Here is a 17,932-nt window from a genome sequence, read left to right on the forward strand (position 1 = left end):
TGCACAGCGCAGCTGACTACGGCAGTTGGTTTAGTCCAAAAATGATCAGTACTTTTTGCAGTTGGGTCTGTTCCAGGTCGGATCACATTCTCACCACAAACGAACCTCTCCAGAGTTCGTTTAAAAGCGTATGAGACCACCTCTTCAAGCAGGTCGCGGTACGCTTGTTTGGTCAGCTTTTGGTGCGCACCTGAGTGCGATTGCTGCTTTCACACCTGCCCAAACGAACCGCACCAAAGGGGGAAACGAACTCTGGTGCGATTCAACCGAACTAAATGAGGCAGGTGTGAAAGCACCCTAAGGGTGACTCTGATTATCTATGAATTAAAATAATGAGCTAACCTATAAAGAAACACTTTTTGTGAGTGTTGAAAATGGGACACAGTGCAAGTGCTTATTTGAAAGTCTAAATACCAACAAATATGAGCCACAGCAGAATATTTCTGTAGTTAAAACATGTTGTTATTTTTGGAAATGATTACATAAATCTTTTTTCAATACCTTTTTTACTTTTGTACTTTACAGTGCTCTGGAGTTATAGGAAATGTTTGGATCACATGAATTGGATTTTTTTTTTTTTTTTTTGGAATCATGAACCATAAATAAATGGATCTGTTATGATAGTATGTAATAATAAACATTGTCACTGTACTGTAGCTTAATAAATAAATAAATAAAAATAATTAGTTTTGTTTTATTTCAAAGTATCAGTCTTGTTGGGGCTCAAATTAGCCTATATGCATTAGCTATAGCATTACACTACCATAAAAATAAAAATACCCATTATTATTATTATTATTATTATTATTATGGCTATTTTGTCATAACTCTGAAGTAGGCTACTGTTGATAACGCACGTCCTGATTTTGCCAAGTCCGATGTGTTCCTAGGTCAACATATTTTGTTGACCCTGGAACAACATTTTACTCCAAAAATATATTCTTAACCATATCCCTACACCTAAACCTAACCTTAACCATGAGTAATCCCTAAAATCAGAGGAAATGATAGATGAATGACACTGATGTACAAGCACCAAACACTGATTTTAAGCATAAACTTCACAAAATCTATAAACTGGTTCTTCAAATCTGATTGGTTAATCACAATGTTGTTCCAGGGTCAACAACGATGTTGTCCCAGGAACATGTCTCACTTGGTAAAATCAGGTTAGGCGTTGATAACCATGGTAGATTGAATGACAGCAGTTGTTTTACTGGAGATGTCCACCCAGCTTTTTTACAAAAAGTAATTTCAGCTTCACAATAGAATGAAAAAACAACTAGAACAAAAGTGGCCAGGCAACAGTGATGTGCATTTTCAACTGCGGGAAAGTTATAGGGTTAAGTCCTGGGGTCTCATTTATAAAACTCCCCTCAGATTTCATCCTAAAATTTTATCTAGGCACAAAAGCTAGATTTTGCGTACCCCCAAAAGTTTTCAGATTTATAAAAGCATGCGCACACCAGAACCTGCACCAAAATCTCTTTACAAATCCCAGCCATTGGGAAGATTGTGCGTATGTGCATTTCCACCCGAAATCACCATATATGGAGCTTACAACGCCTTGTTTTACTATGCATAACCTCATCTGCATATCATTTACATGCTAATTCCCATGCACGTGACACCATGTTTAAAACAGAGACAGTAGGGAAATAGTATTCCTGCTATGTTTTAGAATAAATACATGAAAATATACATAAAAACTAAATGGTTTCAAAAAGTTCTCAGATATTTTAGATAATCTCATTCTTTTACACTAGCCAAATATAATTTTGGTTATTTCAAATTAAATGTATGCAGTTTTGCTGATAAGCTGATAAACATATTTTAGCTATTTTAGTCGAAACAAATAAAACGCATATTTATTGCAGTGTATTGTCTGATTCGGCACGTCACTGACAAAGTATTATAAAAAGGAAAAATAAAATCTTACCATTTTCTCCTAGTTATGTCCTTCAAATATAGTGGAATTTTTCATTAATTTTTTTTTTTTAATAAAAATAACATGTCACAGGAAAATTGTTAATTGTCAATGAAATTATGCTTGTAGAATGATGTAATTTCAGTGTTAATCTCTTTTAATGCAAGTGGAATATTTAATGTAAATGTGTATATCGACATGAAAACAGAGTTTAAAGTCATTGTTTGCTTCATTAATTTTCTGACTCCATGAAAAATAGTTTGTACCCATGGTTTATAATGTCCCTAGGATACGACCTGACTGACTCAATTTACTCACGATATACAGATTGCCACCACACGGTGGCACCGAATGAATATCTATAAATCAGTCATGTCACATAATAACAACAACAACAGCAACAGACACTTACATTTCACATTATTTAGTATAAATAAAAAATGCATAAATTTGTAAGAAAATTAATAATTTAATCAAACATACTGTGGCTGAGTTGTAAAGCAAAATTAATAAAACTTCACAAACTACAAAAAAAAAGCAAGGAAAACAGTTAATAGCAGTACATAAATCCTGCTTGATGTGTTATGTTATGAAGTTCTGAAATCTTTTGTATTTTTTTATTTTTTTTTGCTATCCATTCAATTAAAGACCTTTGCATGACATTAGCAAAACCTTTGTTTTTACTTTATTTCACATATGTGATAATGCAACATGTCAATAAATAATATTACACAGTGTTACAATAAAGGTAATCTAGTGTGTGTGTGTGTGTGTGTGTGTGTATATATATATATATATATATATATATATATATATATAGACAATGTTCATTCTGGCTGATGCCAGTTTGTTAGCTTTGTTGTAGGATTTCTTTGTAAAATGCTTTAGTTTCAAATTCTCTTCAAGCTCTGTTCAGTGACAGGAAGAAGAAATGTCTGACATTTTTGACGATGTTATTTTGGACAGTAACAAATATAACATTTTAAACCATAGCTCAATTAGATATGTCCTTCTCTTACCAGAACATAATAAGCAATGCTTGATCTAGAAGTGTGAGTAAAGTAACAGATAAATCACTATAGACATGACTGTATGATTTTGCAAAACACATCTGTTCAGATGAATGTATTTTTATCCAATAAATATTCACCTCAATTTGTTCAAGGTTGTTTAATATTTGAAAAAATGTACATATGTATCATAACATGGACATAAGAAAACGAGGAGGAAAAAGCATCCTAGATAAACTTCTGTTAGAGTCACAACAGATGACATACTGTACTATATGTGCCAGCCGGTACAAAGACATCAGCTTAAAGGGACACAAGTATTCTCTACTGCAAGTAATCAAGCATTCCGAAATAATCCATAATGTGTTGCATTTCAAAGCCTCACTACATTTATCTTACAGTGACATCAATGCGGATATGAAGCAAATGGCTGCTTTTTATTCTATTTGTCACATATCAAAAATATATATCATTTTAAGACTTTGATGAATTCGATGTTTTCAGATGTAAGTGTGGTATTCTCATCATTGTTGGCAGTGATAGACACATCATAAATCTAGAATATAGTTCACGCTTTCATACTTTTGAGATTGTTATGCAAAGGTCTTACCTGTGGGAATACAAAATGCACTTTATATCATGTCAGAAGCAGCATTTCAGTAATTAAAAATATATGTGTATAAATTCTTTTACAGTTGACAGTAAGGTTCTAATATTTGACATGAGCAACACAGTTGACAAACTTGAACCTTGTTTAATTTGTAGCGTAAATCTGTTTTTTAGTTCAGCAACACTGTGTTAATGACAAAATATATAGTGTTCTATGCCAAAACATGTTCTTCTCCTTTGGGGAAAAAAAGCAATGTTTTGAAGATAATAATAATCCTAAATAAAATGTAAATTACATTGAAGAAAATAAATAAAATGTATGCATTTAGCAGATGCTTTTATCCAAAGTGACTTACAGTGCATTCAGGCTCAATTTTTACCTATCATGTGTTCCCGGGGAATCGAACCCACAACCTTGCGCTTGATAGCGCAGTGCTCTACCAATTGAGCATTTATATTATACACTTTTTTAGATTTAGATAAATATTTATTTCTTATGTTATGATTTTTATTATTAAATTAGATAAACACTCAAATACAGCAAACAAAAGTGAAAGGGTATATGTAAGGGTCACAATGGTTTTCAGCAAACACCATCTCTGTTGATGATGAGAAGTACTATGGCTTTTCCCCGTCTAAAAAGACGCACAATATTTGATCGCTCAGTGTTCGTAGGCGTCTCTTCTGTTGGAGAATGATATTGTTTTAGAAAAATATACGTCAGGAAACAGCTTTACAAAAATAAACCACCTGAACACAGTCTACATGGACATGAAGTTCACTCGAAAACAGACTGATATTGCACAGAGTGGGATTTCCTCTTAGACAGTCTTGTGTCCCACCGTTACACGTCTCCTGTCCAGTTCATAAAGGTGTCTGTCAGGCGTCTGTCAGTGTCAGTTTCATATTCTGGTCCCGTACACAATGATAGATTCACAGGGTTTGAGCAAAGGCACAGGTTTCTGCGGAGGTTTTCAGAAGGGCTGAAGAATCTGTTGTCATGATTAGGGCTCCTCTTCTGGGATCTGGGACAGAGAAATATTGAACAAGAAAAACACAGTTATTATTATTGTTTAAAGTACTCTTTGAAACAGATTTCAGTAACACATTTTTGGATGGTTTTTTCCTGCTGGATGTATAATTCAGTGTCTTCAAAACCTTCTACAGACAGCTCTAAGCTGAAGGCGAGTACATGACCTACAGTACGGAGGGAAATGGTTTGGAACATGATGTTCACCGGTCTTTGTGTGTCTGTGAAAGAAACAAGCGTTTGTGATCAGTGACCTTTCTATCAGATGGACTTGTTTCATTTGCTAATTTAACACCACAGCCGAAAAAAAAGAAAAACAACTCTTAGCAAATTTTTAATTTAGAACATGACATAGTAATGCACTGATATTATTTCTAAGACTTGACCATACAGCCCCCTCTCTGACCTCTGACCCCACTCTCTTACCAGCTAGCTGATTTTGTGACAGACAAGTGCACTTAAAGCACTCATGTCGCCCATCGCCCGAGCAGCGCACGCCGAGGCTGACCCGTATAAATCATCAGAGACTGTGGAATCTTCCTCAGAGTTAATCTGGTGGGCTGGCCGGGTGGGCAGCGGTGCCAGATGGTGGCTGTAGTTATGAATGAGGCCTTGGTCGTAAGCATTAAGTTGGATCAGTGTAATCCTGCACAGCATATGCAGAAGGCCTGCGGGCCCGATCCACCCAGGACACACTTGCACACCCCAGTCACTCATTGATACACTTCTGATCTCCTTCTCCTGCATGCAGCGACATGCCTCATGTTCTTCTATATGGCCAGTCCTTTTCCTCATTTAATGTTTATCATTGCATTCACTGAGCAATGTTTATTGGCTGATCGAAAGGTTCAACAAATATTTCTCTCATAATTTTCGCAAAGCAACATGGGGTGTAGGAAAAAGTCGAATATAGTACCTCTTGACATTTGTTCTGTAAGATTTAGCCCCTTTCAAGAATGGAAGAGGACAAGAAAAGGACCTATTTTGTCCATTCCGGTTATTAATAATCCTTTCGATCGATTATAATCACATTGTGTTTTATTGCGCTTTCTGAGTGTTATCCTGTTTTCCATCAAATCCTTTATTACAGATATTATTCTACATGAACGCAACACAGGGGTTGCTCTCTGGTCACTGAGTCTCACACGCTGTCATCTCATTCAACTTCACACAAAGAGAAATCCCTCGCTTCAGGACGAGGACAGCTGTTGCAGCTGCCAGAGGGGACCACCGTGAAGCCTACAGTCTACAACATGTGTTGACTGAAGAAATGCTCACAATATTGCCACTGAAGACATGTTGCTGTATCATGACAATATCATTTTTATAAGTGCAAGGCATTTGCTACTTAACTGGCAAAAGAGTTTCAGACCATAGACATCAACAAAATCATATGGTCAGCTGTGAATCCATTTAAGTGCCTCTTTAAAGTTAATTGTAAGCAGTCTCAGGTTTTAGTATTAAAGGGAGAAAAAGACCCACAGTCTCTCTCTCTCTCTCTCTCTCCCATGAGACTCCTGTGGTCAAGTTCTGCTTCACTGAGTACTCTAGTTAGTTTACACTGCTTCAGTGGATACATGCACATAAACACACTGACAGCACAGAAGCCAGCATCCACTGAGATCCTGCCACTTTTCATTAATAGCGTAAAAAAAACCCTAGGGTAAAAAAAGTCCCAAATGAAACTCCCAAAAAGTAAGTCCTTTTTTGTTCAAACAAACACTGAGCTAAAATGCCTATGGCCCCAAGATGCTAGGATAAGCTCCAGCAACCCTTTAAAAAATACATAGGACAAGCAGTTTAGAAAATGGATGAATGGATTGGTCAAATAGCTATTTCTATTCATATTATAAAAGAGGAATTGAAATGAATTGAATTGATTCTGAATTGATTTCTAGCACAAACTTTATTGGGTCTATTGGATTTTGATTAATTTGCCACCCGGATGCTGTTTAATACTTCCATCTATCTGTTTGGCAGTTTTATGCAAGAGTGAACTTGTAAAGTTATTTGGATCTGACACTTTTAGAAGGAAACTGATTAGTTTAGAAAGTCACGGTGTTTACGTTCCAGAGCCTGGACGGTTTGTAAAAGGTACAGTCTAGTCAGTCCTTGCAGATAATTTAGGGGCTAGTAGTTTATAAAGCATAGAAAGCTTCTCTGGTGAATATTTGGCAGGTTTTGCATTGGGAAGAGGTTGGAGATGGGGATTTTGCCTTTAGAACAAAGGAAATTCATGACGCACGGGTTGCATCTGCAATGGAAAGCTCTGCTACGTTTTGTGAAGTAAGAAAAAGCTGTGTTTTAACAGAGAATTGATCTGCATGTTACTGAAGGCTGCCCACCTGATATTGCACACAACTTGTTTGAGGGCATCGTGCCATTTGAACTTGCACTTGTTCTTGAAAGAATTTGTTTCCAAGAAGTATCTTTCGCTTGATACTCGAACACCTTGATCTTGAACTTTCCGTTAAAGTGGGGTGATAGAACCAACAGACCTCACATTATTCCATGCACATGTGCCTCCAAGGAGATCACTGGAGGTAAGAATGAGAATGGATTTTACAGAGATTGCGTCCATTCATCTCTGGAGACTTGATACCAGAAGCTGAGCCAGCATGGCTTGTACTTCTTGACTTGAAAGAAACAGGTGAACTTGCTGTCACCCCTATTCATAAGGAAGAGACAATAGCCCCTAGAAACATTTGCTTGCAACATGAATTGTAATGATACACAGAATTTTCTTAAAACTAAATATAATGCAATTAATTATTAGCTTTGTTATTATCACAATAAATTGACAACCTTTTAGCAGCTATACTGTAAAGCACTGCATCTTAAAATAATTAAACAAATACATAAACAAATGTTCATACTGATAATAATTAGGTGACAAAAATATGAACGTAGCCAACCAATGTATTTACAATCTGTAGTAGTAGTTGGTTAGTCAGAGTTAAATAGAGTATATAATATATATATATATATATATATATATATATATATATATATATATATATAATGTATATAAAACACATTAATTCATCTTCCTATTTTACTGACAAGTATTATTAAGATCCGTTTGATATGTGTGAACCCATTGTACTGTACATTGCCTACTGAACTTTGTACTATATTCACTAGGTGGCACTATATAACTCTTCAAATCTTGTTTCCCAATAATTTCCATATCTCTATCTGCTTCAACTGGGAACGCCAGTACAAGTTTGCCAGCTGTATGCTGTCCATGTGAGTGGGCAATGAATAGTGTCCTCCCATTTATGTATTTGTTGATGACTTTGTCATAGAGGTAGGTAAAAAAGCTTCATTTGAGAAGACTGTTAGGTAGAAACCACACACTTGATATGAATATGACTCAGAGTTCTCTGGCTCTGTTCTCCAAGCCTGTCAACCACTGCCTCCTACATGCGCCTATGAAAGGCAGATGAGCTGTGTAATCTATATTAAGATTGAAATGGCAGCATCCACATCGACTTATTTTCCCTGGACTCTGCAGCATTAATGTAACCTCCATTTAATGATGCAGAGCAGATTAAAGGCAGCTTTATGGGAAATCTCCATTGGAATGGTGGAAATTCACCTCTTTGGGATGCACCACTGGGGCAGTGGTTATTGACGTGACTTTAGGAAATACATTTGCACGCGATCAACAGTAAAATACCTTATTTCAAGCAGGTCTATAATACATTGAAAGGCATTCCCATTCGCTCAGGTGATGCATACAGTCACGATGATGGACGCTGCCATCTTTGGTTTGTTTTTTTGTGTGTTTTTGAGCTACTCTATAAATATCATATGACTGATCACTCCTAAACAATAATGGGCACTGGCCAATGAACTTCAGTATCACAAAATGATCATATATATATATATATATATACACAGGTATGTGTGTGTGTGTGTGTCTTTATTTCATGTGTGCTGTGTACTGCACATGGATGATGATGTGCATTGTTGTGGATAATCTCTGCCTGAAGAGGTAACATGACACGTGTGTTCTCTGCCCAGGGAGAACAACACTTTGTCAGGACAAGGGTGGCCAAATTTTGGAGGTTAGGTTTGTGACTTTGAGGCATGTGATACAAATGAGCTTTGTTTGTGTGTTTTAAGATGTTGTATGTGTTTGGTCCATGCAGTCAGAAGAGCTTGTTTAAGTGTTTTGTGTGTTTGCGGTGCTGTACAGTATGTGTGGGTGGATTTAAGTGGAGTGGGCATGTGTCATATCACAGCATGGCATTATTCACACTGGACTCTTACTCAACCACAATGTTTTTGAGTCAAAAAAAAAAAAACACAAAGTGTTCTAAAATAACTTATTTTCCTTATTATTCCATTAGCAGGGATTTTGGGGTACATCTCCTGAAACACCCAAGAAACCACAAATAACATCTTTACATCTTAACTTGGAAACCACATAAAACAAACGCATAACAACCAATCAGGACATCCTAGCAACCTCATAGCATTATCAATCTTAGTTCATATATAAATTTAAACAAATACATTATCAAAATCAAAAGTTGTCTCTTCTTACTATCCAATGGACCTGAGCTAAAATGAGCTAACAATAAACCCCTGCAATGCTAATGAAGATGAATAAACAATGCAACACATATACATGGCCCATTGTTATGTTAGTTAATGCATTTAAAAAAAAACAAGTAACCTAAAAAAAGCTGAAAAAGTAACCTCTTGAGTATTAAACTGACCTTAATAGGAATTTGTTCTCCTTTTTCCCCTCACTGCCTCTGGGAATCATTACACCGTCGTTTAACACTCGCTTCACTAGTCTTTCTGCTTTTATATGCTGCTTCCACTTATATAACCAGTACGCCATCTATATGATATCAAAATAAAAGTGGGTTATAATATTTGATGTTGAACAGTGTCATTTTAGTAATCTCGATTAAAAGTAATCTAGATCAGCCTATCAGATTCCTTGATCAAACCCACTCATTTGTTTCTGTAAGCAGCTGAGGTCAGTTTCCCTGAATAATTCAAGTGTGTCTGCGGCTCATGAGGAACTTGTGTTGTTGTGTCAAGGATGGATTATGACCCTGCAAGGCCCAGACGCCTGGATGACAAAAACGTTTGCATGCACCTTAGAAGGAAAGGATATATGATACATGAGCTTGCACCGTGCATGTGTTTTGAAACATGTGACTCTTTTCCTGCCTTCAAAGACTGACTACATGACCACACAGCATCTGATGAAGGAACATTTGCGTTGTTTGAACACGGCGCGCTCACTGGATGCACAGAATCAGACAGTGTTTGGGGTCTCCTCCATAGCTCTCGTGGTGTGACGCCACACGTCACAGGGAGACTTACACCACTGAGACCACCGGAGTGATTCAGACACACTCGCACACAAACGTTCCCATAGGGTCAGAATCAAACTGGGCTGCATGCAGTCAGGGTTGGACAGACTAGTCAACTTTATGAATGCTCTGCCATGCTTGATGTCTTGATTTAAGCTCGTCCTCGACTATAGAGGACACTACAGGATGAGAAATCTTTGAAGTCGGAAATGTGTTGTCAGCACTATTCTGTGATTTCTCAATAATAAAGCCCAGAAAATCAGATGTTCTTAATAGTGTTAGATAATGGGGGCCTTCAAGTGGTTAACAACCATTGTCTGATATGAACTGAAAAAGGCCCATAAAAAGAGAGAATATGTGTACGTGTTAGGGGTTTACAACGATTAGTCGACTGGTCGATTAAACACTAGCCGACACGTTCATTCGTTTAATCCAGAGGAAACACAACACTGCAAGGCCAGAAAACAACCAATTCTCTAATGCACTTGTCAGTGTCAAGATGTTTTATGCTCCTAATATATATAATATATAATATATATATATAAAAACAGTGATTATTGCAAAATGCTAAAATATAAATAGCACATATACTTGCAGAAAAAAGTGCATATTTGTACCTTGCAGGTACATATTAGTGCTTAAACGCTCTCCTCATTTGGGAGTCACACTCATGGTCTTCACGGTCTAAAATCAATCTATTGAATTTTGTTCAATAATATTTGTTCTTTTGTATTTTGAGATAATTTTATTGCACTATTTAACATTTATTCAATAATTATGCTATTTTTGTTTCCATTGAACTAATCAATTAATTAAATTATTTCAATTAATGCAATATTTCAGATTAAAATAGAGACTATGTCTTTAAAAATCTAATTTTTGTAGGCAGAATAGCACCTCCTGGTGAGAGCAAAAAAAAAGGAACTAAAAAGGCCAATTCGCACACGTTTTTTCACATTCCTCTATTGTCTGAATGCCTGTTATTGAGATTGAACACTAACCAGTCTTTTAAACACCTAAGCACTTCTTAACTCTTTAAACATACCTATTCTCCAACATCCAGGAGGGCCCTGTTATTATTAGCACTATTATTTCACTTTAATGCTAAAAACTGCAGGACAGATAATACAGTTACATTTGTATGTGTGTGTGTGTGTGTAAAATTGTGTGTCTGCACGTTTATGATTTGGTGTGTTGATTTTGCACTCTAGATGTTTTAGAGTTTCATCCCTTCATTGCTGTGCAATTTATTTCTGCACATTTGTAGATTGTACACACAAAAAAATATCTATATTTTGATCCCCCAATTTTCCATTAATTTCCTATGGTCTGTAATTTTTGATTGAAGACCATGAGTGTGACTTTTTTACGACCACTGAGCTTTTTCCATAATAAAATGAAGATACAGTAGGTAAAATGTTGTCCATTTAAAACAAAATGAAAACCAGAAGGAAAATATTAAAGATAGTATTTTTTCCAAGTGATATATTTTAATCCACTTTCACTCAGCTCATGAGGTTAAATCCATTCCCTTCTATATCACTTTTCCTTGCCTTTTAAGACTCTTTTTTTCTCGTCTAATTGAAAGGCCATTTACTCTCTATGTGCAGTGGTCAGAGAGGAAGGGCTGCTTATATAAGAGACCCAGAATGCTTCTGTTGCTTCAAGCCTTTTTATATTAAAAAGACAAGATAACACAGTCACGTCGGGATAAGCAATTCATCTCCAACACAAACCCAACAACAAAACACAACCAATGGCTTTAATTCCACACTAAATGCAATCACATGCTAACATATTAAATAAAAATGAAACAATCTGTTCATTAAAATGAGTGCAAATAATTGCAATATAATTTCCTTCTGTTGTCAATTAAAAGATTATGCCTGCAACAAGTAAAGGTAACCATTTTTGAAATGAAGGAAATATGTAAAAGTCTTATTTTACAGGAGAAGAGGGTATTGCATATGGGTCTTTAACTCACAACAACAAAAGATACCTTTTAATTTCTATGCTATTTCTAATCCTCAGGAAAACTGAAATATGAATAATCTAATTTTATTTGTGTCTCCAGCTCAGCCATGCTTGACATCGCCATGTTTTAAATAATGCATGTACTAAGGTTTTTGTTTGAATATGTATTTTTCCTTTTTTTATTTAAATTTGACAAGTCTAACAGGCCAGTGATTTACCAATAACTCTATAACAACTTTTAACAGTCCTAACCGTTTTTGTAGGCTGTAGTTTAGCAGCACATTTCTGCCAGCTTCATCGCATGTGACGCTTCCTGTGAAAATACTGAGAGGACAGGGAGATGAGAATCACACCGCTTGACAGTCCTATCTGATAAGAGAGTTATTTCTGCGTTTCTTAAAATGCAGTCAGATTGTTCGTTTGGGAGTCATTACTGAAATTTAAGACAACATTTTATTTATTCACTTATCACTTGACAGTCACCATTCACTTTAATAAAATGAAACAAATATACATAATTTTGTGTTTGACACAAATGACATGAAGGTGAGTAAATGTATTTATCTAAATTCCATTATTTGTTATTTTATAATAATATCTGTTTTCACCAACATTATTCCATTATTGCAGTCCATTAAGCAGCAGTTGTAAATGATCCTTTCATTAAATTAACTGTATACTTTTACAAGCCGTGCTAGAATTTACGGAGCTGTCTGTGGTGCTGAAATCACACATTATCCGCATATCTACAAACTGAACAGTCTAGGATAAGAATACTAATTCATCAACACAGATATGTTTGTCTGTGAACTGAGACAAGATTACCAAGATGATATTTCTGATATTTCTGCTGATTTCACCGCAGAAAACTGAGCCAAGATGACAACTCTCAATCCTCAAAGCATTTAAATATTGAGACATTGCCTTCAGATTGAAAACAAGTTAAATGTGAGTAAATTAAATGGCTTAAAACATTCAATCTAAACCACCTACAACAGCAACAACAAAATTAATTCTAATCTAATATATATATATATATATATATATATATGTGTGTGTGTGTGTGTGTGTGTGTGTGTGTGTGTGTGTGTGTGTGTGTGTGTGTGTGATATGCAACTCCAGGTGCAACTCATGAACTGCAAAAAGCCAACAAGACAAGCGTATTCTTTTTCACTTCTTCACGTCATACCATTGTCCTTACAATTCACATCTAAGTACACAAGTGTATCCAAACTAATCTTTAGCTGAATTATATTCACGTTTTATTCCACAATTTAACATACTTCAGGAATACCCCCTTGTGTTTGTTCTTTAAGCTTTTTCTGGTCTTGAAAAGGCTAACAAGTGGTTCGATGGCACTACAGGTCACATTTGTCCCCATCTGCAGCCTAACCATCATGCTAATCACTGTATATTTGATTGAAGAAGAGGGTCTGAGGAATGCCGAAAGATGCGACGAGCTTAGGCCGTCCCCTTCAACCGAACATAACATGACTAGCTAGCAGCACACATCAGAAACAGACAGTTGTGACATGTTTGCCATCTCGAGGCACTTTCAAGAGCTTAAAGATGATGGCCTTTCATCAGCCTACCATGTCATCTCTCCTAACACGCATCTCCATCACGACTCACAAGCGCGTGAAACTGAATGTGGTTTGTTTTCTAAAACCCCTGGAATGGAGAATTTAAGTCTGTAGACCAATCTTTCAGTCAATCATTAAAAGTCATAGGAAATCACACTTTTTTTTAACAGTAAGTTGATAGAGGGACCTGATGACCTTGAAGCTACTGTAGACATATAGACTAAAAGCCAAGGGGTCTAAATGGGGTCTCTACTGCAACAGCTTTCACATTTTACTGTGTAATTAATGAAAACACTCTTGTATAAAGAGCTCGGTTCAGTGAGAGGGTTTGTAACCTCACAGTTGAACACCTTCTTCCAGTCACGTCTCTAACAACATGCCATTTTTATGTGTGTGCAGTGTTTTATTGCTGTAAAGGTTATTCGTGTCGGTCCCGACCTTCATTACCCACTGTCCAGTTGCAGCTGTCTTATGTATCCAAGCGACAAAAACAAGTATGCAGTACACACACTCACACACTTTCTCGAAGGTTATGTGATATAACCTATAACGGGCATATCTAATCCTCTGTGAAACAGGATATGTCACTCCTCATAGCACGGCCTTGTCTGCGATCGCCCCTGCCACAAAACACACGTGCTCATTTTCTGGTTCCTGGCACCTAATACCAACTCATTCTCTTTCTAGAACTTGCGCACAGGTTCCTACAGCATTAATAATGGACATGATCTCACAAATTCAATGGCTGTCATTTGCTCCATGACACGTCATTTGACAGCTGAACGTGAATAAATATCAATGCACACTAATTCTATGAAGTTTGGAAAATGCGATGCATGTCCAAGATAGACAGAGAGAACATGCACTTGAATACCTAATCACTTTAAAAGTGGTAACAGGCAAAGGTTAACTTTAGATGCGTTTTTTTTTCTTTCTGACTTGAATAATTCAATAATTCCATCAGTTCATTTAAATGTTATGATATGATGCACGCTTTTGGGTTATCAGTTTTTACATGGTTCATAAATTTCACGATTTTTAGTCTTTTAGGGGGTAAAATGAATGACAATGAACACATGTGTATAAATGTATAATGTACAATACACTGTCAGAAACAGCGGCACAGTAGGAGTCCATTTCTGTCCCCCAAGGTACAATCTACACTAATGTACCCCTTAGGGCTTATTTTTGGACCTCAAGGTACATGTATGTACCTTTTTGAGGGTCAAAAAGGAACATATGTGTACCCAAGCAATGCCAAGGGTATAAAAGCTGTACCCTTGAGGGTAAAGCTCCAGTGACAAGCCATTGTACCCCTAAAGGTACAATTATGTACTTTATTTTTCTGAGAGTTTAACTGTGGTTACAACTGAGTATAACAAACAAAATGTCAAACTCATAAATTAAAAATTAAAAAAATAAACAATAAACAAATGAAACAGACAGTGAATAATTAAAAAGGAGACTAACCTTGCATGAAAAATGATCACCGGCTCCTCTCTAAGTTCTCCGCTGGATTCAGTAGATCATCATTCGTTGAGGTCTCCTTCTCCTATACACATATGTCATGTCTGCTTGAATCCATTCTCAATCCGTTTAAAGTCGACAAGGCTTTTTCGTTGTGAACTCAGAAGCAAAGCAACTTAAAGTTGTCCTCTCCCTTGAAGTGCTCCATAGATTTCATACGCCGTCGAGTTTTCAATTTCAAAAGTGAAAAAATATTGCTCTAAATAAATGATCAAATACTGATAGCCACAGACGACACATAAACAGTATTTTAGACTAACTATGAAAGTGAGATTGATCGAGACCCGAGAGACCAAACAACTATTTTACAAAAATATGTACATCTGTTGTTTTTAAGTAGTATGTTTTAAAGAAGAAAACCTATTTTGGCTTTTCATTTGAATCACTGGGCGACTATGAACAGCACAAGAGGTCGTGAAAGAGTTAAGGCCTGCGATCGTACAATTGTACATAATTAATATTTAAAAAAAATATAATTATTATTATCATTATGTTGTGTGTTTCTGAATAAGAAATTATAAAAGTAATGCTTAAAAGTCGCTGGTGCCCAGGAGTTCAACAGATTAAAATGTGCTTTAAAAAGAAAAATAACTGCAACTTTCCAGGATTTGAACAGTCCAGAATCGGTGTGCATTAACTTAGCATGGTGGATATGGATAGACTAGATGTTTTCGCTTCTTCACGTCAGTCTTCTCAAACATGTTTCCTTCCTCGTTGTGTTCTCCTTCTCGTGAAGTTCATCGCACGGGCTGGAAGGGCCACCGCTGCGCTCTTCTCTGAGACGCGTGTACTCCTGCTCAGTCTCCCTGAGATAGAAACAGCTGAAGTTGGAAACAGTGATGGGAGCCGGCTGAGCCGGACAAACTAGAGGTCGGTTTCTCTAGTGTCCAAGCAAAACGTATAAAGCGAGCGCTTGATGTCCAGTCTGCTGTTAGCTTTCATGTTGCTCTTCTCGACAGGAATGTTGGTTTCTTCACTGCGGTCTCCGTCTTTCGAGTTCGAGGTCGACGATTTCCTCAAGCCGTGGAGGTCGTCGCTTGGGTTCGAGGGGCCGGCGTTGTTAGGCTCCTCTCTGAGAGACGCCTGGTCTTGGTCGGTTTCTCTGTGGTAGAAATAGTTGAAGTTAGACACAATGACCGGCACCGGTAACGCGATGGTCAGCACCCCTGCGATGGCACACAGCGAGCCCACGATCTTGCCCCCCACGGTCACCGGTCTCATGTCACCATATCCGACTGTGGTCATGGTCACCACAGCCCACCAGAAGGCGTCTGGGATGCTGGAGAAGTGAGACTCGGGTTCGTCTGCCTCGGCGAAGAAGACCGCACTGGAGAATAATATGACACCAATGAAAAGAAAGAAGATCAAGAGGCCCAGCTCTCGCATGCTGGCTTTTAAAGTCTGGCCCAAGATCTGAAGCCCCTTGGAGTGTCTAGAGAGCTTAAATATACGAAACACCCGAACCAAACGAATGACCCTCAGGATGGCCAGAGACATGGCCTGCTGGCCGTTATTGTGCTCCTGGCCCTGCTGCTCCGCCAGCTCCGTGCCCAAGGTGATGAAGTAAGGCATGATAGACATGATATCAATGATGTTCATGATGGTTTTGGAGAATTCAGACTTACTAGGACAGGCAAAGAAGCGCACGAAGAGCTCAAAGGTGAACCAAATCACACAGGTGGTTTCAATGATGAAGAACGGGTCGCTGAAGGTGAGCGACGGACGCTCTTGAGTCCCATTGAGCGCGCGACTCGTCACCGGAAGCTCGCGCTCGTCGCGGAACTCGGGTAAAGTTTCCAGACAGAACGTTATGATGGAGATGGTGATGACGAGGACGGAGACGATAGCTATGCCTCGCGCAGGACTGGAGCTCTCCGGGTACTCAAAGATGAGCCACACCTGTTTCTGAAACTCGTTCTGTGGCAACGGCTTCTCTTCTTCTTTGATAAAGCCCTCATCCTCGCGGAAACGGTCCATCGCTTCTTCTCCCAGCTGATAAAAGCGGATCTCGTCGGCAAACACGTCGATGGACACGTTAACGGGTCGCCGGATTTTCCCGCCAGACTGATAGAAATAGAGAATTCCGTCAAAACTCGGTCTGTTGCGGTCAAAGAAATACTCGTTCCTGAGGGGGTCGAAATACTTGATTCTCTTGTCCGGGTCTCCCAGTAAAGTGTCGGGAAACTGGTTCAGAGTGCCCAGCTGCGTCTCGAACCTAAGTCCGGCGATATTGATAAGAACCCGTTCGTTGCTCTCATGGTCCATATCCATGTCCAGAATGTCCTCATCGAACAAATGGGGGCTGTAATAATCCACCGTGTTCTCCGTGGAGCCCATCATCGTGTTGTTCATGTCGTTCATTTTCCACGAGCTCTGCTGTGGACTTCTCGAGTAGAGGTCTTTGTTGTGGACCAGGCGCGGATGATCCAGGGAGTTTTGGTTTTGGTAAGGTTCCCCATCACTGCCTCCGTCACCCCGCTTGTCAAAGCTCACCAAAGCTATCTCCATTCCCGAGCCATTAACACTGAATGAATAAAAGATTGAAAACAAAAAGCCCCTCGTACATCCACACTCGTTGTCTTTGCCGCTCGATGTTCTGCTGCGGTCAAAGATGTGTGCTCTCATCCAAAGATCCTCCCGTCACTCTGGGAAACACTCGCGTGCGCTGAGCCTAAGTACTGGAGTGATTCCCGGGCGACTCGGTTCAGTTGAAACGATTCTTTTGAATCAACCGAGTCGCAAAGCGTTTGTCACTCGGCTGGAAGGACTTTCTTTAGTGGATGGGATGGAAACTAAACAATAGTGATGCAAAGCGCCTCGTCTAGAACACCTAGAGCGGTCACACAAATAAACTGAATCATTAAAGCCAACCATTTCACTGAAATTTAATTGTGTGTGGAAAGACCATCCATCTGTTCAACCTGGTTCTT

General features: G+C 38.1%; 1 protein-coding gene across 1 annotated transcript; it reads right to left on the bottom strand.

Annotated features, from left to right (window-relative positions):
- Positions 1 to 3,082: 3,082 nt before the first annotated feature.
- Positions 3,083 to 17,636, bottom strand: LOC127972245 (potassium voltage-gated channel subfamily A member 1-like). The gene is made up of 2 exons (XM_052575614.1): positions 14,946 to 17,636; positions 3,083 to 4,571 (listed from the first exon to the last, which is right to left on the bottom strand). Exon 1 carries the CDS (start codon positions 17,625 to 17,627, stop codon positions 15,867 to 15,869), a length of 1,761 nt encoding a protein of 586 aa, XP_052431574.1. The 5' UTR covers positions 17,628 to 17,636; the 3' UTR covers positions 3,083 to 4,571; positions 14,946 to 15,866.
- Between the last annotated feature and the right edge of the window lie 296 nt (positions 17,637 to 17,932).

Source organism: Carassius gibelio, chromosome A4 (assembly GCF_023724105.1).
Source record: "Carassius gibelio isolate Cgi1373 ecotype wild population from Czech Republic chromosome A4, carGib1.2-hapl.c, whole genome shotgun sequence".
NCBI classification, from domain to species: Eukaryota; Metazoa; Chordata; class Actinopteri; order Cypriniformes; family Cyprinidae; genus Carassius; species Carassius gibelio.